Source organism: Saimiri boliviensis, chromosome 21 (assembly GCF_048565385.1).
Source record: "Saimiri boliviensis isolate mSaiBol1 chromosome 21, mSaiBol1.pri, whole genome shotgun sequence".
Classification (NCBI taxonomy): Eukaryota; Metazoa; Chordata; class Mammalia; order Primates; family Cebidae; genus Saimiri; species Saimiri boliviensis.
Window position 1 is genome coordinate 22,567,524 of NC_133469.1, and position 21,924 is coordinate 22,589,447.

The 21,924-nt window shown below is 52.6% G+C and overlaps 1 protein-coding gene across 21 annotated transcripts in view; it reads right to left on the minus strand.

Annotated features, from left to right (window-relative positions):
* Nucleotides 1–21,924, minus strand: part of MICAL3 (microtubule associated monooxygenase, calponin and LIM domain containing 3) — a 296,358-nt gene that overhangs the window by 47,510 nt on the left and 226,924 nt on the right. For all 21 annotated transcript variants that reach the window (XM_074391091.1, XM_074391092.1, XM_074391095.1 and 18 more), the window contains one exon: nt 9,024–9,219. In XM_074391091.1, coding sequence (XP_074247192.1) covers nt 9,024–9,219 — 196 coding nt within the window. The remainder of the gene's footprint in view (nt 1–9,023; nt 9,220–21,924) is intronic.

Consider the following 21,924-nt stretch of genomic DNA (forward strand, 5'->3'; position numbering starts at 1 on the left):
GCTTTCAGTGAGCTCTGGGAGTCCTAGGAAATTATCAAACCTGCAGGTGATTCTGGGAGACTCTGGAATTCGCCACTGGGGTCAGAAGTGGGGCAGTCCTATGGGCTGTACCCCCTCTTTTCAGTTGGCTAGCTCCCCACTCTGCCACAGCAGCTCTGCTCCTGGCTGCTTGTGTGACTGTAGGCTGATTATTTGTGCTGAGTTTGCTCAGTGACACATTCATTCACTCACCCGGAGAACAATACTGAGCACCTATGGCTCAGCCAGTGGACACAGGAATAAAGAGAGCTGGCTGCTTAGTGCAAGGAGTGCAGGGCAGTGAGCCCGGCCTTGCCCGTTCATTCGCCAGAATACAACTTATTTGATTATCTTCTCCTTACAATGCACTTGCTAGACGTTGTAGGGAACACAGAGGTGACACAGGAAAGACCCTGTGCTCAGCTGGGCCCAGTGGCTCTGGCATCTGTGATCCCAGCACTGTGGGAGGCTGAAGCAGGTGGATCATTTGAGCCCAGGAGTTTGAGACCATCCTGGGCAACCACAGGGAGACCCTGTCTCTACAAAATAAATAAATAAATAAAATAACAAAAGCTCCCTATTCTCAAGGGGAGGAGAAGTGCGCATGCCATGCCAAAGCACAGAATACAGGCATGCGGGGCGGAGGGCAGGAGCAGGTCTGAGAATCTGGGCCCCAGGAAGCTTGGCCTCTGGATTTTGATTAGTTTTCAGCATTAACTTCACTGGTATTCCTTTTGTCTTACGTTTGTGTTTTCATTAATTTACTTTCTTTTTTTTTTTTTTTTTTTAGATGGAGTCTTACTCCGGTGGGCTGGAGTGCAGTGGCATGATCTCAGCTCACTGCAACTTCTGCCTTCCGGATTCAAGCGATTCTCCTGCCTCAGCCTCCCGAGTAGCTGGGACTACAGGCGACCCACCATGTCCAACTAATTTTTTTGGTATTTTTAGTAGAGATGGGGTTTCACTGCATTGGTCAGGATGGTCTCGATCTCTTGACTTCGTGATCCACCCACCTCGGCCTCCCAAAGTGCTGGGATTACAGGTGTGAGCCACTGTGCCCAGCCTAATTTACTTTCTTATTAATGAACAATGATATGTAACCTAGTGCATGTCATTTGACATTGTTTGGGCCAGGCGTAGTGGCTCACGCCTGTAATCCAAGCACTTTGGAGGCCAAGGCGGGTGGATTACCTGAGGTTGGGAGTTCAAGACCAGCCTGACCAACAGGGTGAAACCTGTCTTTAAAAAAAAAAAAAAAAATTTAAAAAAAAGAAAAAAAAAAAAAGAAATAGTTTGAACATAAAATATGGCTAAGGATGCATCTACACTCACCTTAAATCTTCGCTGGGCCAAGGGAAGGCCCCCTGGTTCCTCCTTCCCAGCTGAGCAGCTGTTGGCAGCAGGCTAGCGCCACGCTGCAGCTCACTGGGAGGGGGCCTCAGTGCAGGCCTGTCCTCGCCCTGCGCCATGTCATCAGGACGGCTGCACAGGCACAATGTGGGCACTGAATAAATGCCCCGAGACGAGGACAGTGAGGTCCGCTCACAGCTTTAGTGTCACATCAGCTGGTTTCACAACAGTTGAAGGACCATGGGAGCACAGAGAAGAGAGGAAAACAACCCTCCCCTTTGCGCATCAGCTGCAAACCCAGCCCACCTCCCAGAGGCCTTGCTGCTTGCCGCTGCGGCTCCCAGACAGGCCACCCTCTCTTCGTGAAGGACACAGAGAAAGCTGGCAGGGGTTGCCAACACCGTTCCAGCCCATCATTTTCACAGGACTGGGCAGTCTCTGGGTCTGTCTAGGTCCTGTGCACCACACCCAAGACTCGCAGTGTGAATTTAGTAACTTGAGGCTCCGAACACCTGCATCTCTGGGGGAAGGGTGCAGAGGAGGGAGAACTCTGCAGTGTGGCTGACCCTCTGGACTCTAGCCTGGAAACTTCTCAAGCACAGAGAATCACTATACCAGAAACAAATGCAACACAGACAACCAACTTCTCTCTTCCTCTGGGGAGAGGGTGACTTTTCAGAAGACTGCCTCCCAAGAGAGACGGGGTCAGAAGATCTAGTCATCAGGATCACCTTTCCCTTCTCACAGGGCTGGCGCTGGTGAGAACGTATTGTCCTGAGAGATTGTTTGATTCGAGCCTGCCTTCCCTGGGGCCACACTCTCTCTCCAAGGGCAGGTGCTGGGTCACCACTGTGCTCCTCACAGGGCCAAGCATGGCCAAGACAGCAGGAGTGTGCCAGGGGCCATAGTGAAAGCCAGGGCAGGGTTAAACGCTACTTTCAGAGGTGTCAGAGGTTGCACCCCGACTGTACCCCGGTAAAGCCTCCATCAGAAGGTGCTGGTCCTTCCAGTTAGAAGAGTGTCCAGCAAAAACCCTCCCTGCTTCAGTTTACACCCAGCTACTCAACTCAAAGCACCTGCCCTGAATCTGCCCCCCAGCTCATTTCCCACTAAAACACTGAGGGGTCTGGCATGGGAAAGAAAACCAGTGGGCATGAGAACATGATGTTTGCTCCACTTAATGTGCTCTGTAGCCCTCTGCTGTGTCAAGAGGAGCAGATCCGAGGGTGCCAGTGATGGAGGGAGGGAGTCCTGACCTCAAGCCCGTAGCACAAGGTGCTTCCTGTGGGTAGCTCACTGAATCATACAACTGCTCCAGGACTCAGCTGCCCTGCTTTTGTGAATGATGAGACTGAAGCCTAAGGAAGCTGGATCATCTGAGGCTATGTCGGGATGCCCACCAGGGTCCATGGATTATGAGACTCACCATGTGTCATGCTGTGCCCTCCCGGGTGGTTCTACCAGAGCCACCTGCCAGGGTGATAAGACCAGGAAGGTCTCCATCAAGCTCCCAGTTGCCTGGATGCAGCCTGACAAGGGCAGACCAGGAATTCAAGCAGACCCTACCACGAATGAGGCAGGCTGCTGCCAGGAACCACTGGAAGTTCCTGGGTGGTTCTCGAGGGGCAGTGGTGAACCATGGTCTTCACTTTTAAATTAACTCACTCATAATCAGAAGGACTCTGACATCCTCTGTCCTGCTGGGCTGCACCCCTAGGTACCCTTTCCTGACAACCGTGCGAACACTCTCCTGCTGAGCAGGCAGCTGGAGAACATGCATATCATGCAGCAAGTTCTACGCGGTAGAAACTTAATCCATGTTCAAACTAGCATCCTGCTCAGCAATGGCTCAGGAGCTGCCTCTGTGGGGAAAGGGGGGTGACGCGGGAGGGAGAGGAACAGGCAGAAATTCCCATGTATTCACAGCCAGCCTTGAAGGAGCAGCCCTCTCTCACTTGCAGTGTTATTCTGACAGAGAGCAACGCCTGCCATCCGCTTTTCTGTGACCTCACCTGTCCCATCACAAAAGGCACCTGTGTGTGCTAGCCCTCCTGACTTTATCTAGAGCCGTGAATGTGTCAACACTAAAGAATGTCTGCCATGAGCACTGCACCAGCTGCCTGGGGCACGCTCTTCCAGAAAGGAAGGCAATCGTGGAAAACCACCACAAAAATCACAAACCAGCTCTCCCTTGGCTTTGACCACCTGGCCTTTCCAGAGAAAACAAAGGTGCTATTTCCAGGGTCTCCTCCAGGAGACAGGCCCCCCCTTGCCTGCCAGGTAGAGGGATGAAGCTGATTAGGCCTGGGCCGGGGGTCTGTGACGAGGTTTAGATTTTATAGGCACTTGTATGACTAAACCATGAATCGATGATGAGACTCATTCGGGGTATCCGTTAGAAACTGACATTCCTGGCCTTCAGCCCAAACCTACTGAATGAAGATACTCCAGGGAGGGCCTACAAATTACATTTAATTTTTGTTCCTGAGCCGAGGTCTCTGTCACCCAGGCAGTGAACTCCTGGACTCAAACGATCCCCCTGCCTTAGCCTCCCGAGGAGCTGGGACCACAGGAGTGCACCACCATGCCTAATTTTTGATTTTTTTTTTTTTTTTTTTTGGTGTAGAGATGGGATCTTGCTCTCTTGCTCAGTCTGGTCTCAAACTCCTGGACACAAGTGATCCTCCTGCCCTGGCCTCCCAAAGTGCTGGGATTACAGGTGTGAGCCACGATGCCTGGCTGGAACTGTATTTTTAAACAAGCATCCCAGGTGGTTTCTCATCAGGGAAATTTGGAAGAATTAAACTGGTGTTTCTCAAATTGTAGTCTTTGGACCACAACATCGCCTGGGAACTTTTTAGAACTGAAAATTCTAGGGCTTTACCCCAGACACACTGAATCAGAAACCCAGCCCAACACGTTGTGCTTTTATCACAAGCCCTGTGTGACTCTGGCATGGGGAAAGCTTGGTCACCACCATTCTCAGACAGGTTCGGAGCCCAACTCAAGTCCGGGCATCATAGGGAAACCAATACAAACCTTCCTTGCCCTGCCTTCCCAGTGAGGGTGACCCGCGCCGCACCAAGAGAGGAACAGCAGCGGTGACTCCGGGCGTTGGGCTTTGTCTGTGCTTTATGACTGAATCCTCACAGCACATCTGTGAAGTGCGGTACCTCTGCAGATGGGAAACTGAGGCAGGGAGAGGCTAAGTAAATTATCAACAGCTAGCAGCCGGCAGAGCTGCGGTTAAAATCCACGCCTTGCTTGACACCAAAGTCAGGTTCTGAAACATCACGCTGCTGCCCCCTGCAGCAGAGGCCAAAGTAACGAGTTCACTGAACTGGTGACATGAGCATTCCTGGGCTAGACGGATGCCTTAGAACTGTGCCATTTCTCACCTTCCAGTCTAACATCTCAGCAAGGAAGGACCGAGGGCTGGAAATGCACCTGACTCTGTGCGTGGTGCTCAGGGAAGAGAGAAGACACCACACGCTTCCTGTGTCTTACTGCCACCCAGGGAGTAAGACATTTATAGCTCCTTCCCATGGGTGCTTTGTTGTTGTTGAGACAGGGTCTTGCTCTGTCTCAGAGGCTGGGGAGCAATGGCCTGATCTTGGCTCACTGTAACCCCTGCTTCCCAGGTTCACTGAACTCAGCCTCCTAAGTAGCTGGGACTACAGCCAGGCCTGGATAATTTTTGTATTGTTTTGTAGAGATGAGGTTTCATCATGTTATCCAGGCTGGTCTAGAACTCCTAGGCTCACGTGATCCGCCTGCCTCGGACTCCCAAAGCACTGGGATTACAGGCATGAACTACCCCACCAGGCTGGGCTCTTCAATTTTTTTTTTCTTTTGAGATGGAGACTCCCTCTGTTGCCGAGGCTGGAGTGCACTGGCAGAATCTTGGCTCACTACAACCTCTGCCTCCTGTGTTCAAGTGATTCTCTTGCCTTAAGATTCCCAATTAGCTGGGATTACAGGTGTATACCACCATGCCCAGCTACTTTTTTGTATTTTTAGTAGACAGGGTTTCACCATGTTGGCCACACTGGTCTTGAACTTCTGGCCTCAAATGATCCACCTGCCTCGGCCTCCCAGAGTGCTGTGCTGACAAGTGTGAGCCACTGTGCTCAGCCAGCTCTTCACTTTTAAGAGACTATTTTTCATTCTCTATAGCACTGAATGCTAATTTTAATTTTAATTTTTTTTTTTTTTTTTTTTGAGATGGAGTCTCACCCTGTCTCCCAGGCTGGAGTGTAATGGTATGATCCTGGCTCACTACAACATCCCCTTTCCAGGATCCAGCGATTCTCCTGTCTCAGCCTCCCAAGTAGCTGGGATTATAGGCTGGGATTACGGCTGCGTGCCGCGACACCTGGCAAGTGTTTGTATTTTTAGTAGAGACAGGGTTTCACCATGTTGGCCAAGCTGGTCTCAAACTCTTGACTTCAAGTGATCTGACCGCCTCAGCCTCCCAAAGTGCTGGGATTATACGCATGAGCCACTGCAGCTGGCTGGATTCTTCAATTGTTTTTTTTTTTTGAGATGCAGTTTTGCCCTCGTTGTGTAGGCTGGAGTTCAATGGCATGATCTCGGCTCACTGCAACCTCCATGTTCCAGGTTCCAGTGATTCGCCTTCCTCAGCCTTCTGAGTATCCGGGATTACAGGCGCCCGCCAACACGCTCGGCTAATTTTTTTTTTTTTTTTTTTTTCCGAGACGGAGTTTCGCTCTTGTTACCCAGGCTGGAGTGCAATGGCACGATCTCGGCTCACCACAACCTCCACCTCCTGGTTTCAGGCAATTCTCCTGCCTCAGCCTCCTGAGTAGCTGGGATTACAGGCACGCACCACCATGTCCAGCTAATTTTTTGTATTTTTAGTAGAGACGGGGTTTCACCATGTTGACTGGGATGGTCTCGATCTCTTGACCTCGTGATCCACCCGCCTCGGCCTCCCAAAGTGCTGGGATTACAGGCGTGAGCCACCGCGCCCAGCCTTAATTTTTGTATTTTTAGTAAAGATGTGGTTTCACCATGTTGGCCAGGCTGGTCTCAAACTCCTGGCCTCAAGTGATCTGCCCACCTCGGCCACCCAAACTGGCGTGAGCCACCAGGCCGGCTCTACACTTTTAAGAGACTATTATTCATTCTGTATAGCACTGAATGCTAATTTTAATTTTTTTTTTTTTTTTTTTTTCGTTTTAAGATGGGAGTCTCACCCTGTCCCCCAGGCTGGAGTGCAATGGCATGACCTTGGCTCACTACAACCTCCACCTCCTGGGTTTAAGTAATTCTCTTGCATGAGCCACTGTGTCCAGCCTTTAATTAATTAATTACTTATTTATTTAAAGACGGAGTCAGCCTCCTGAGTAGCTGGGATTACAGGTGCCTGCCAACATGCCCAGCTAATTTTTGTTATTTTTAGTAGAGACGGGGTTTCACCATGGTGGCTGGGCTGGTCTTGAACTTCTGGCCTCAAATGATCCACCCGCCTTGGCCTCCCAAAGTGCTGGAATGACAAGTGTAAGCCACTGTGCCTGGCCAGCTCTTCACTTTTAAGAGACTATTTTTCAATCTGTATAGCACTGAATGCTAATTTTTATTTTTATTTTTACTTATTTTTTTTGAGATGGAGTCTTGCTCTGTCACGGAGACTGGAATGCAGTGGTATGGTGGCACCATCTTGGCTCACTGCAACTTCCGCCTCCCAGGTTCAAGCAATTCTCCTGCCTTAGCCTCCAAGTAGCTCAGATTGCAGGCATGGACCACCACACCCAGCTAACTTTTGTATTTTCAGTAGAGACAGGGTTTCAACATGTTGACTAGGCTGGTCTTGAACTCCTGACCGCAAGTGATCTGCCCACCTTGACCTCCCAATGTTGGGATTACAGGTGTGAGCCACTGTGCCCAGGCTGCTAGTTTTAAAACCTTTAAACTTGAATTTGAGTAAGATGGTGCACGTATTGCATTGCGTAGATGCTGACTGGTTTCATGTTTTCTGTGCTGCCCTTCTGTGACACCTGCTGCTAACGCCAGGGTTTAGCCTTTCTTCGATGTCCTTGGTACGTTACATGAACTTGCTGCCCCGCTGCCTCTTAGAGTTTATAAATTACAGTGGAGAAAACGGTGCTGACCGACACTCAGCCCAAGGTCAAGCCAGTAGCTCTGCTCAAGGGTTTATATATGCGTTTCGTTTTGACATACGGCACCTCTCGCCCTCACCGCAGGGTCAGTGTAGAGAGAGTGTGGGCTCCCCATCATCTGGGCATAGCCGGGAGGGTGGGGCCTCCATGGGTGGTCTGGATAGGGAAGCAGAGCTCTGGATGAGGATGCACCGTCAGTGACAGCTTTGGAACTGCCGACACCAAGGCGGAGGCTGTCCCTGGCACGCAGGAAGGAGCGATCTGTGAGGCAGCCCAAGACCAGGTCCAGCGAGAGGGTCTCTGACATGAGGGCTGAGGTGGCGGGTGCAGCTGACAGCAGCTCAGCCTAGCAAACACCCTCTGGAAAGTGTTCTTGGACCTTCTGTTCTCCTTATCCACACACGTTCCCTTCATCATGGCTAAATCAAGGTGACTGGTGTGTGACTCAAATGCTCTCCAAGGCCACTGAAGCCTCCGCCCCTTGGGGTTGCAGCCTGTGTTCCTGTCCTGAAGCCCTGCAAGACACTGGCCACTCATTTTATTCTTGGCTCTCTTGGTCATCTGTAATGGGCTGAGCATTTTGAACCCGTCTCTGCTGACACTGGAAGCCCTGGGGTGCACGACAGCAGATACAGGGGGTCCTGAGGTCAGAGCATGTGCACCCCAAGGGCGTCACCTGGTTGGACACGATTACAGCTCTGGGACTGGCTAAGCATACATCCACTGGTACTGCATGTGGCCCCTGGGACACAAGTTTTCAGCTTCTTTCCTTACCCACAGGAGAGAAAAAAGATGCCTGGAGAGATGAGCTGGCCTCCTCAAGACAGCCTGGTGCGCTGGTGGCTGAGTCACCCAGAGTCCCTCCCCATGTGCCTGTCCTTCCCTCTGCTGATTCTGTGAACCACCCGGGGGTAGAGCCTGCCACTTTTCTTCCCAATGACGAACTCGGAGCTGGGGACATGTCAGGAAGGAGTAAGTATCTCCTGAATCTCTGAACTGAGTCTGATGGAGGATGGAGCTAAGAACCTAAAAGGGACTGGGGAGAACAGACGGCGGGCCGCAGGGAAGACAGCAGGTCTCCTGGGGGACTGGGGAGAACAGACGGCGGGCCGCAGGGAAGACAGCAGGTCTCCTGGGGGACTGGGGAGAACAGACTGTGGGCAGCAGGGAAGACAGCAGGTCTCCTGGGCTGGCCCCTGGGAAGCCTGAGTTGGAATCTCAGCTCCAGCCTTGGTGACCCAAGCTGTGGTCACTATCAGCTTGGTTACTTGATGGGGCTCCTGTGAGGAAGACCCAGTGAGGCCACTGGCACGGACGCTGTGCAGCGTGACCTGCGAGGCCTCCCTGAGCTGCTCTCAACAGTCAGCGCATGGGCTCACTCTCCCCGCATGCCAATTCTGTGAGGAAGCAACTAGCATTACGACCCTTCACGGAGGGGAAACTGAGGCACGCCGTGGGAAGAAGCCCTTAGGGCCGCGCGGCGGGTGGCACCCTGTGGCCCTGCGTGCTGACCTGCTGGCGATGTCCTCCTCGGCACCCGTGTCCAGCACACTGCTCAGGTTGTGCTCGGCCTGCGTCTCCTCGGGCACCTCCTGCAGCGCCTCGGCCTGCTTCAGGGACAGGCGGTAGTTCTCCAGCTCGATCCGCTCCGGGGTGCCCCTCAGCCGCTTGGCGATGCTGGGCTCCTCCAGGCCGTTCACGCCTGAACCTGCGGGACAAGCACAGAAGCACCGTGCTGAGGCCCGACCACAGATGGGGCGTAGGGGTGAGGGCTGACACCCGGGCTGCGGGCCCTCCCGCCAGAGCACGGGGCACGTCGAAGGTCAGGGCATTCACCAAGTTGCCAGAGGCCAGGAAAGGCCCCTGGCCTGAGAGTGGGAACTTCGCTAAGCAGGAGAAAGGAGTGCGGCCCAGTCTGCCCTCCAGGTCAGGGCGTTCTCACTACTTCATCCACCGAACCCCAGACCTTAGGGGGAGATGCAGCCTTCTCACAGGGTGACTGGTGGTGAGGGGCGCGTCAGACTGCAGGCAGCCAGGAGCCAGGAGCCAGGTGCCCCGAAGCAGCCTTGCCTGAGAAGGGCATCCCCACTGCAGCCCACCCCAGGATCCAAGACCCCACCAGGCTCACGCCCCACTGTGGGCTGCCCCAGGTGCGTCCCCTGCTGTGGGTCACCCCAGGATCCCAGGATCTGCCCCCACCAGGCGTGTGTTCCCTGCCACTGAGGGGCCCGGCCAGCTGCCTGCAGAATGTCTCATGCTGTGGACCTGTCTCCTGACGTCTTAGATAAGGAACTTTCTGTTTAATAAGGCCACGTGGGTGATGCCGCCCCTATGGCAGCACCACTGCTCAAAGGACACCAGGCCTGGCCGCTCATGCAAGGGCACCCAGGCCTCTTTTCAATGCACGGGCACACTTCCCCATCAGTCCTCTGTAGGTCTTTTCACCCTGCAGTTTCAGCATCACTGGCGACCTTGGCCTGAGTCCTGTGTGTGTGCAGGGGGTCACAACACGGTGATTTTAAAACCCCATCACTTCTCCTCCGCTATCATCCTTTCGTAAGGAAGCACTTTTCCCATTTTTTTCTTTATACTTTCAGGCACTGCTGTGGACTCGGATTTTTTAAAAAGTAAATTTTATGACTGTGCTTTGGTCTCCTTTAATGTGGAAGAGTTCTGCTGCCTCCCTTATCACCACCATTATTCTCTGTTGACGTCCCTTGTCCTCTGATTCTGGTCAGAGGAGGCCCATCATGTGTCCTCGGGTTGTCCCCTATAATACAAGTAGCACCAGGACCAGCTGGAGGTAGGCAACCCCACATCACATGCCTGGCTCCAAGGTTGAAGGGTCTTAGAAAAATCACAGAACTCCTCGGGGCTCATTTCACATCCATACATGATGGCAACACCCACCTTCGAGGGCCGCCATGAATGCCGAGTGAAACACACACATGTGGGGGTGCGTGCTGACCCTGCACCTTGCACCTCCCACGCATGGTGACCCTCCTCTTCCACTCACACCTGTGACCGGGGGAGTGCCCAGGAAACACGAGTCAAGTGGCAGGTCTGTGTCCGGTAATGTTTCCACCACCACGTGTGTCCTCCTACACGGGTATGCCACGTGCACTGGCTCTGGTTACTGAGAAACAGGGCTGAGGTGCAGTGCCATGTGGCAGCAGCCTGGTGTTACTAGACCTTTAAGGAGGCGGGGAAGGGGCAGAGATGCCGGAGGGAGCAGGCCAGCGATTCCTGCAACATTCCAAGCTCTAGGAGACCATACCGGGTTTTGGGATGCCGTGTCATACAAGCCCGTGTTGAGAGACAGGTGGTCCATCAGGCAAAACCCGGCTAAAGGAAAGCGGCGGGTGACTCAGCAATTCTTGTGGCATGTCAGGTCGTGCACAAAGTGTTTTTTTGAAAGCCTGCACTTCTGCCGTGCGCAGTGTTTGCACATCTCTGCGACAGCCTCAGAAATAGCTTTTCATGAGCACTGGCAGTCAGAGGATAAAGTCTTGGCACATCTGTTGGAATTACTGGCGTCCTTCACCAAACAGCATCTTTCACATTTATTTACCAGAGCATCTTTACTGAAAAAGCAAGATCCGGTGGGGTATTCACGTCCAAATTCAGGTCATCGTGTGACGAAGGATACCTGGGATCCCTTGTGCCCTGGGAGAGGAAAGGCCCTAACTGCGCCAGCTCACCGTTCCCAAATCCCACTCTGCTCATCCCCTTTCTCATCAAATCCCACGGCCTCCCCGTAATGAAGAGGAGAGGGCTGAGAACACCCTGACTGCAGCGCCATTTTGATTCTTTCCATCGTTTATTTTTGACACCTACCACGAAATGGAAAGCATATGAGAAAGGGAGGTAAAGTCAAGTAACTACCCGAGAAGCAGCTTTCTGGGAATTCCATAAACATGGAATAAAAAGGGGCATTTCTTTTAGAAGGGAGAAGAAAAATAGAATAACTATCCCTTCAGGGAAACAAACAATGAACACTCATCAATTCCGATACAAGTAATTTTAAGGTAGAGTGAACAAACATGTAGGAAAACATCCATGTGGTGTCTGTTTGACGTGGGTAACAGATTGTCCGGTAAGAACTCTATTAGGACCATGGAAAACAACGCAGATTAAGACTCTGTCCACTCTTTGAGAAAGAACTGCAGGCTAGCGCCTGGGAGACGGTCCTGCAGGAACAATTTCAGCGCAACGTGTCAAGTGCCATGACTGAAGTACGCACGCTGTCATGGGACAACGTAAAGACGGTGAGTTAGCACGTCAGTACAGTCAAGAAAGGCGTAATGGAGGCGTATGGACTTAGCCAGCTGGAAAAAATACATTCTGTGGGGTAGGTAGGCGCTATGATTTTGCAAAGGACGTAACTCAAGCTCAGGTCACACAGCTAGTGAGCAGTGGGACCAAGCATCATTTAGGAGAGTACCATGCTGTCGCTAGACTTACGAAGCGGAGAAGAAAAACCAGGCCCGGGTCCGCGACAGCCCTGTCCGCCTTCCCGTTTGGGCATCTTCACCATCGTCTCCTCCTTACTGTAATCTGCTAGCTGAGGGACACAGCACTTCACAAAAGCTTCTTGGAGCAGAGAACCTGGCGCTGAATGACAGACACTCGGTCCTCCCACTGTTATTGCCCTGGAAATTCTGCAAACCCTGCAGACTAATGGGTCATCGGGCAACAGAACTTGGAAGTCCAGGCCCAGGGCTGGAGCTCTGGGAGGGGAAATGCTGATTTAATTTTGGGCTTGGCTACAACCCACAGTTTTCTGGTTTCTTTTGAAACCAGAAGCATTCAGAATTGTTGAGATCCTTCACACGCCGGTCCCCAGAGAAAGCATGTTTTGGGCTGTGAACCCTGCAGAAACGTTGTGCTGGAGACGGTGCACCAGGAGAGGTGGGAGGCAGCAGCTGGCGCTCCCATGGAGACCCACCAGGTCCACACAAGCCCCAACACACCCTGTGGCGAGACAAGGACACAGAAGCACACTGGCAGGCCGTTCCCAGGGTCGAGGGCTTCACGGGGCTTCAGTGTTTCCAAAGGGAAGGTGGCACCCAGTGTTTCCAAAAGGAAGGATACCGGGCAAGAACCCCAAACTCACCAACTGCCAAAATCAGCTCCACATTCCCAACCCTTCGCCTCAAAGTGCCATGGGAAATTACACACACCCCCCCCCCAAACAATCAGCATACACCCCTCCCAAAACAATAAGCATAAACACCCCCCTCCCCAAACCAATCAGCATCCTTGATTCTCTGTCCCGAGCAAGGGCTGGTCTGTCAGATGAATCAGATGGTGGTGAGAAACCAAGACAGCGAAAGCAGTTAACAGCGGGCGCCTGGCCAGGGACGACAGCCCAGTGACCTCCTCCCTCATCAACTAATGGCAGGGCCCAGGAGACAGCAGGAGTGCAGATGTGGACAAGCACTTTGCAAGGTGCTGGACGGCAAAGCCGGAAGTGCACCCTGCCTGTGAGGCTGCTGGGCCCACGCTGGCCTCTACTTCGCATGCCTTAGTGTACCAACAACCCAGCAGGGCTTTCCAGCTCAAAGCGGGATAAAAGATCTGCAATCATTTCCAAGGCCGCCTTCACTAAGGCAGGGCAGGCAGCTCTCAGGTCACTGGGAGGCCAGTTACAGCCCCACACATACCACAAGGAAGCAGCTCCCAGGATCGGGGCCATATCCTGAGTAGGAAAAGGCTGGGGGCCTCACGTCGGGTTCTGCTTTTGAGTAGACACTGCTTGCACGAGCTCTGCACATCACTCTGGAGGAAATGCTTCTCCTAACAGAACCACCTGCTCTCGGCTGACGGGCAATAGCTGCCGGGGGCTTTACCTGCATCCACCTGACTCCTGGAGCGGCATGGACGCAGAGGATACGAAGACGCCGGGTCTTTCCAGGGTCTCAGCAGGCAGCTCCCCTTCCTCCTCCCTGCAGTGGCAGCAACCCCCCGACCGCCCCGCTACTCAGCAGGGCAGCTGCTGTGGACACTTCAGGGCTCTGGGCCACCGGGAAGGATGCTGCATAGGAAATCAGGATGTCAAGGGCCCTTTCTGCCTCTTTCTGGCCTGTCTTCTCATTCCTTTTTCCTTTCCTCCTTTATAAGCTTGGGAGAGTTTGAATGGACTCCAAGTCTGACGAGGACTGAGGGAAACGTGCTGTGCAGAAACTGATCCCGTCCTGTTTCCTGTATCTGTAAGTAGGACGGCAGCCGGGCTTCATTCATCCAATCACTGATTCCACAAATGTTTCTTGACCGCTGGCTTCTAGCCAGACACCCTACAGGTGCTCAGGCACACCAGTGACACAGCAGGCAAGTTCCGTGCCCTGGGGCAGCCCACATCCTGATAGAGTCTGGGTGTCACCCACCTGCTGAGAGAGGCTGATGACCCCAGGGAGATAAAAGGGGCCGCAGACTGTGGTCACCCTGCAGTAGGAATGGCGCTGTGATTTGAAATGACTGGTCCATTTGAGAAGTACACTCTGGCCATTATGGAATTCAGAGATTCTCCCTAAGCTAGTCCCTCTCACTCCTGATGCTTTTCCCAGGCCACACTGTGCATTTTTGCTGTGACTTTCAAGATCAGCTAACATCATTTCAGGTTGGTGATTTCTCTTATTTATGTTTTTGTAGGAACAAGGTCTCACTATGTTGCCCAGACTGGCCTTGAACTCCTGGGCTCAAACGATCCTCCCACGTCGGCCTCCCAATTAGCTGAGATTATAGGCGTGAGCCACAGTGCCCGGCCCAGCTCATGTCATTTCAGCTGCCTTCCCCACATGTCCACCCAAAGCCTTGCCTGCCCTGGTCTTCTTGAACTAAGGGAGGGACCAAGCCATGAATCCACTCTGAACCGAAAGTCTCAGGGGAGATGTAAGGAAGAGACACCTCCTAAAGAAAAGACCAGGCTGGCAGCATTAGCCTGTTTCCAGGCCTGCAGCAAAACTGGTTACAGTGCCCTCGTGCCGCCTGATCCACTGCTGTCAGAAACTCACAAAATCACCCGGGAAAACTGGGGTGCCCTCTTCACAAGGGAGACCACGCCTCCATCTGTTTGAGCCCATTCAAGTTGGAAAAGTGCACTCCCTGCACTTCCGCACGTCCACACATACTGGGAACCGGGGATGTAACCATGGGAAGTGCAGCTGTTCTAAGACGTCTGGAACCGCTGTCTGGCCCAGACGTTTTCCTCTGTAGGGCCAGGCCTGTGGACTGTATGAAGCTGCAGAGGGAACCTACTGCCTCCATCTGGGCTGGTCAAAATACAGTGAAGAATCAGCTTGGATATTCGTTCACTCCTGTCTTGCTTTGAGCTACAGTTCCCACAGGAGATCCCCCTGGCCACATGGTGCCATCTTGACTTAGAAAACTAACGTAGTGGGAGGGGTCGCTACCTACCCTGGGGACTCCATCGCTCCTCTAGTCAAGCTGCACCTCACCTGCTATCTGCATGAGAAGGGCTCTAGCCTTATCTCAGGAGGAAGTCACCCCGGGGGAGGAAGGATTCAGAGGGCTTTAAAGAGCCCTGAAGTGTACAAAAGGTCTTCCTGCGCTTATCCTCAGACAGCTGGCACCACCAACCCGGGCTTTCCTCCTCTGCTGCCCTATTCACTTGCCTTAGCAGACTCTGCTCAGCGGGGCTCACGTTTTTATACCGCTGACAGCTGTGTTCTCATTCGGGAGGGCAAGCCCCAGAGCCGTGCCTGGAAAGGAAGTTTCTAAGCCACTGCTATGACAGAGTGGTTTCTGCCTCCCCACGCTACTCCAACAAACTTCTTCTGTGGCTTCCCACCGGCAGGGGTGTGTGTTCGCCAGAGTTTTCCAAGATCACACAACATGAGGTGTTTCTCGGCCTGCGAAGCTGGCGATGAGGTTTCAACAGCAGTGTCTGTTGAGCGACTACCTGTGCCGGGCACTATGACAGGCAGGCTACACACAACAGCCCCGGAAGTCACGACACTCCACAAGACACTGTGATTACCTTGAGGGCTCTCAACGCAATCAGTGGTGTTGAATAACAAGTCCAAAGGCTCACGTGAGCCAGAGCCAAGGCTAACCCTAGTCCACTCACTCATGCAGGAAAGAATTTGTTTTTGACACAGGGTCTCACTCGATTGTCCCAGCTGGAGTGGAATGGCGCAACCATGGCTCACTGCAGCCTCGAAATCTTGGGCTCAAGTGGTCCTCCTGTCTCAGCCTCCTGAGTAGCTGGGACTACAGACACGTACCACCACACCTGACTAAATTTTGAATTTTTTTTTTTTTTTTTTTTTTGGGACGGAGTTTCGCTCTTGTTACCCAGGCTGGAGTGCAATGGTGCGATCTCGGCTCACCGCAACCTCCGCCTCCTGGGTTCAGGCAATTCTCCTGCCTCAGCCCCCTGAGTAGCTGGGATTACAGGCACGCGCCACCATGCCCAGCTAATTTTTTGTATGTTTAGTAGAGACGGGGTTTCACCATGTTGACCAGGATGGTCTCGATCTCTTGACCTTGTGATCCACCCGCCTCGGCCTCCCAAAGTGCTGGGATTACAGGCGTGAGCCACCGCGCCCGGCAATTTTTTTTTTTTTTTTTTTTTTTAGAAACAGGGTCTTGCTATGTTGCCCAGGTTGGCCTCAAACTCCTGGCCTCAAGTGATCCTCCTACCCTGGCTTACCAAAGTGCTGGGATTACAGCTGTCAGTCACTGTTCTCACCCTGCCCTCCAGGCTGGAGTGCAGTGGTGTAATCTCAGCTTATTGCAAACTGCTTCCCAGGTTCAAGTGATTGTCCTGCTTCTGCCTCCCGAGTAGCTGGGATTACAGGCATGTGCTACCACGCCTGGCTAATTTTTGCGTGTTTAGTAGAGATGGGGTTTCACCACGTTAGCCAGGCTGGTCTCAAACTTCTGATCTCATGATCTGCCCACTTTGGCCTCCCAAAGTGCTGGGATTACAGGCGTGAGCCACCACTCCCAGCCCCAGGATGGAGTTTTTAACTGCCCTCTACATGTGAAATATTCTTCATTTGGGGTAACTGTGTTTGTATGTGGGAGCACTGAGAACAGCAGGAAAGTCGTCACAGGGGTTCATGGGGAAATTCAGTTGCTTTAGTGATATTTAATTATTAGAACAGTGGGGAAATTCTGAGATAAACCCTATATGCTAGAGAGGCCAAGGGGAAGAAAACCCAGTAGGGCATGAACCAGCTCTGTACCAGGGAAAACCACCCAAACGAAGGGGGCTACCCTGAGACTCAAACGCTGCTCCCCAAGCGTGCTGAGGACACCCCCAGGGTCAGGACGCTGCTAGGGGACGGGCGCTTCTCATCACCACAGCAGCCCTTTGCTCTCACTCTGCACGACCTTGTGGAACTTCTGCTTTTGAGTTCGTTGTTTTTTTGAGATGGAGTCTCGGTCTGTTACCCAGGCTGGAATGCAGTGGCACCATCTTGGCTCACTGCAACCTCTGCCTCCTGGGTTCAAGCGATTCTCGTGCCTCAGCCTTCCGAGTAGCTGGGATGACAGGCACCCGCTACCACACCTGGCTAATTTTTGTATTTTTAGTAGAAACAGGTTTCGTCATGTTGGTCAGTCTGGTCTCGATCTCCTGACCTCAGGCTGCCCACCTCGCCTCCCAAAGTGCTGGGATTACAGGCGAGAGCCACCAAACCTGGCCGGGTTAACTTTTTACTGTTAGATTATTTTTTTTTTTTTTGAGACAGAGTTTCACTCTTGTTACCCAGGCTGGAGTGCAATGGCGCGATCTCGGCTCACCGCAACCTCCGCCTCCTGGGCTCAGGCAATTCTCCTGTCTCAGCCTCCTGAGTAGCTGGGATTACAGGCACGCGCCACCATGCCCAGCTTATTTTTTGTATTTTTAGTAGAGACGGGGTTTCACCATGTTGACCAGGATGGTCTCGATCTCTTGACCTCGTGATCCACCTGCCTCAGCCTCGCAAAGTGCTGGGATTACAGGCTTGAGCCACCGTGCCCGGCCTGTTAGATTATTTTTACTGTTATGATGACAACATCTCCCCAAGGTGCCTTTTCGGCAGATGGAAATCCTGGCACACATCAATGTATCTGGCCCAGCCAAAGAGCTTTCTTTGAAGCTATACACCTGATTCTCCACTAACGTACAACTCACCAGTGTACCATGCAGCTCTCCTGAAAATATATTTTTCACATGTTATACCATCTCAGATAAACCTCGACTTGATCCCTATCAATCCGCCAGGCCATCCTTCCTGATGGCTGCTTCTGGTGTTGGGAGGCTGTTGACGTGTCTGAGGCTCCGCGATTCAGCTAAGTCTCCTCTTAAACCACATGAGTACTGTGCGCTAGCTAACTGTCTGCCTTCCTTAGCTGCCCACCTGCACGTAGCTGAGGGTAAGATCTCGGGAAGGGTCATGGTTATGCACTGGGGTTTGAACTGTTTTAACTCTCTAGTTCAAATACGTGCCTTGTGAACCAGGAGGTTCCATACACCTAAATAACAGGGAATCTGTCAAGTCAACAGCTGCAGGGCTGATCTCGCAAATCTTAAGGGGCAGGTGAAGAGAAGACGGATGGGTTCTCCGCCACTTCTGCCTGTGGTTACCTGATCCTGCTTCTGGCTCCACTCCGCACCCATGAAGGGTGTTTATAGGCATCTTTATTAGAGCATCTCTCTCCTTCAGTTCAGGTCTGAATGGACCCAAAACCAGAGGTTCTGCTGGGGAGCAGGGTTATTCTCATCATCTTTGTGTTCCTGGAGCCATCAGTGCATCAGGGTCAGCAGTCAATAAAGGATTTTGAATAAGTGATCAGGATAAAGAATTCCAGTCCTGCATCTGAGCTCCGCTCCACTATAACGCTGAGCATATTCCGGCCTTGGCTTCCTCATCTTAACACAGAGCCTTTACGAGCATCACGCCTCTCAGGTAGCTGGTGCTGTGCGGGACCCCAAGAACAAACGGGAACTGCCACCCCATGGAAAAGGCAAGTCCACCAAGACAGGAACAGTTCTCACAGCACTCGAGAGAACTTCTGATGAAGATGCCAATGGCACAGAGGACATCAAAGTCCCGAAAAGAGGTCACCTCGAATGGCCTGATGTCCTGACGCAATCGCTTCACTTCACGGCGGACAGGAGTTTGGTTCTGGGGAGGGAGCAGCTCGATCACCGAAAGGGACCGGGTGTTGAAACGTGGCGAGGGAAGGGCAGAGGAGGCCAAGGCTCAGCACAAGCAAGTCCAGGCCGGCGTGCTGTCCCCAAGACTCCAGGCTCTATTCCAACCCTTCTGTCCTCCAGAGCAGAGCGCACCTGGCACTCCCAGTCCACAATGTGTCCAGAGTCGGCTCTGATGTGGCCCTCCTGAGAGCAGCCGCACAGCCTGAGGCAGGCTCGGTCTCCATGACAGGATCCACAGAGACAAACCCACATTCCAGCAAAAGGCTCTCTTCAACAGGTTCAGATGCCTTTCTTTTAAAGACACAAAACCACGTGTACGTGTTCCCTTGGCTAGCTGCGATGTATTTTTAGAAAGGAACTACAGTTGTCTGCAGCAGTGCGCGTGACTGCCCTGTGATACGTCTATCAGAGTCACACTTCTGTTTTCACCTATCGGAGGGTCACTGAGGCTGGCCTGGAAGAGCATCATCAGTGTCCAGAGACAGGGAAGACAGACAACAAGAGTAAAGGCTGATAGTGCAGGAGTGCATGCCCAGGCTCGGGGCACCCGTCCTGCAGGGTCACCATCAGCTGGGCAAGCGGCAGCCCCAGACAGGCCCTGGAACCATGCATACACCCTTACTCTGCCCGAGAGAAAGCTACCTGGCTCCTACTCACATTTCTGACTTTCAGGTTAGGAGTCAAAAATTTACCTTAATGTAGGCCGGGTATGGGTGGCTCATACCTGTAATCCCAGCATTTTGGGAGGCCGAGGTGGGAGGATCACCTGAGGTCAGGAGTTCAAGACCAGCCTGGCCAACATGGTGAAACCCCATCTCTCCTAAAAATACAAAAATTAACCAGGTATGGTGGTCGGTGGCTGTAATCCCAGCTACTCAGGAGGCTAAGGCAGGAGAATCACCTGAACCTAGGAGACGGAGGTTGCACTGAGCCAAGATTGCGCCATTGTACTCTAGCCCAGGTGACAGAACGAGACTCTGTCTCTCAAAAAAAAAAAAAAAAAAAAAAAAAAAAAAAAAGGAATATTTAGCTTAACGTAAATCCTATGTAGGGTTGTTTATGCTTTTGTTACTATAGTAGAATGCCCCTAGGGTGTCATGGAATCAGCAGGTGACTGCACATCCCATCACACAGGCTGAAGGGAAAAGCAATACCACATTTAGCTAAGCAGCCACAGAGATTTAATAACGCTTCAAAACGGCCAGCACGCAATGTAGGCCCACTCCATGCGCCCACTCTGCTGCAGCCTGGAGACAGCGAACCCACCGCTTCTGCCTCCCCCAACTTCTGCTGGCTGACGACACATCTCAATGGGCCACCTTATCCTAACACCACAGCAGGTACAGGCCAGAGAGGGACACCCAGAAGCAGCCAGTGGAAACGATTCGAATTCACCCTCACTCCAATTCTTCCAGCATTTCCTGGAATCCCTGCCAATGACAATTGTACTTGATATTCCTGTAATGCTTTCAAATAGACAAGTTTCATATATCTTACGTGCTCTTCACAACAACTTCAGCAGACAGAGGAGCAGGTAGCATTTTTCTCCATTTAAACATTTTATACATGGGGAAACTGAGGCTCACAGAGGTTATGGCAACACGCATGAGAGGTGGCAAAACTGAAACTCAAATTAATGTCTTTCATTTCTTTCTTTTTTTTTTTTTTTTTGAGACAGAGTTTCACTCTTGTTACCCAGGCTGGAGTGCAATGGCGCGATCTCGGCTCACCGCAACCTCCGCCTCCTGGGTTCAGGCAATTCTCCTGCCTCAGCCTCCTGAGTAGCTGGGATTACAGACACGTGCCACCATGCCCAGCTAATTTTTAGTATTTTTAGTAGAGACGGGGTTTCACCATGTTGACCAGGATGGTCTCGATCTCTTGACCTTGTGATCCACCCGTCTCGGCCTCCCAAAGTGCTGGGATTACAGGCTTGAGCCACCGCGTCCGGCAATGTCTTTCATTTCAAGATCTGTGCTGGTTCCACTGAGACCCAGCTCCACTCTCTGAGGCTGGGGCCACCACCAAAGGGTGCGCACATCCAAAGGATACAGAAAACACAGGATCTCTGCTTTATTCTGTAGGTCTGCCTTCTAAAGCGGTCTGTACCCACCCAGTCTACAGCATGCAGTCTCGGTACCGGTCCCGACGTGTGGGGAAGCACAGCCACCGGGAGTATGCTCACAGCTGTGTGCGGGCTGACGGGTCTGGAGGCCTGGGCTGGGAGCTGGCGACGCTGCTCTGGTCACTTTTCTGATCCTCACCCCCATGTCCTGATGGCCTCTTCCACCCCACTCCCACCCCGCCCACAATATAACCGAGGCCGCCAGCATGTCAAGGTTTTATCCCTTCTTCTTCTAACTTTGGTCTGGATCCACGGCTCTCAAGTGGGTGGTTTTCCCCTGGGTCACTTGGCAATGTCTGGAGACATTTTCTGTTGACACAGCTTGGGGAGGGGGTGCAACGGATGTCTGACGACGGGGAGAGGCCAAGGACATACCCAACACACAAGGCACAGGACAGCCCTCACAGCAAAGCAGGATCCAGCCCAAAAAGTCCACAGTGCTGGGCTGGAGAGGCCCCGGCTTAGAAGTTAAATCAAGTCAACTCTAATCTCTTCCCAAACAGGCTGACCAACCAATTCTCCACAAGCTCTGACTGTGGCTTGATTTGAGCAGGTGCACTCAGAGCGGTGAGCTCACAACCCTCCGCCCCGGCTGCCGAGGTGCAATGCCTGACCAGCGGGCGTGCCGGACCTGGAGGACCAACCGAGGATCGCCTACCCAACAGGTAGCTCTGGGCTTGGCATCCACAGACAGGAAAGCCACGGGAGAGGCTCACGCTGTGATAAACTTGGTCCCTGTCACTCGCTGAGCGCCTACACCCCAAGTAGCCGCATGAGCCGCCTGAACTTTCCTTGTCTCATGGCAAGACTCCACTGAGGGAAGGTGACTGCCCCTCCAGGCAATGCCCCCGGAGGGCACTGCACATGCCCTGCCCCTCCGCCCATGTGTGTCGTGCGCGTGAGGCCACGGCAGGAATTCAAGGAGACCAGATGAATCTGACGGGCAGCTCGCATTCACTCACTTTCTCCTGGCCGGACGCTAGAAGCCTCTGACAGACAGAATGTTCTGCGTGGACGCGACAGCAGGACTTCCCAGTAAACCCAGGAAGAAAGCTGACTTGACGACGTGACACGGAAAAGCACATCCATCTTGGCTCCGTGTTCTCGACTCTTCTTTT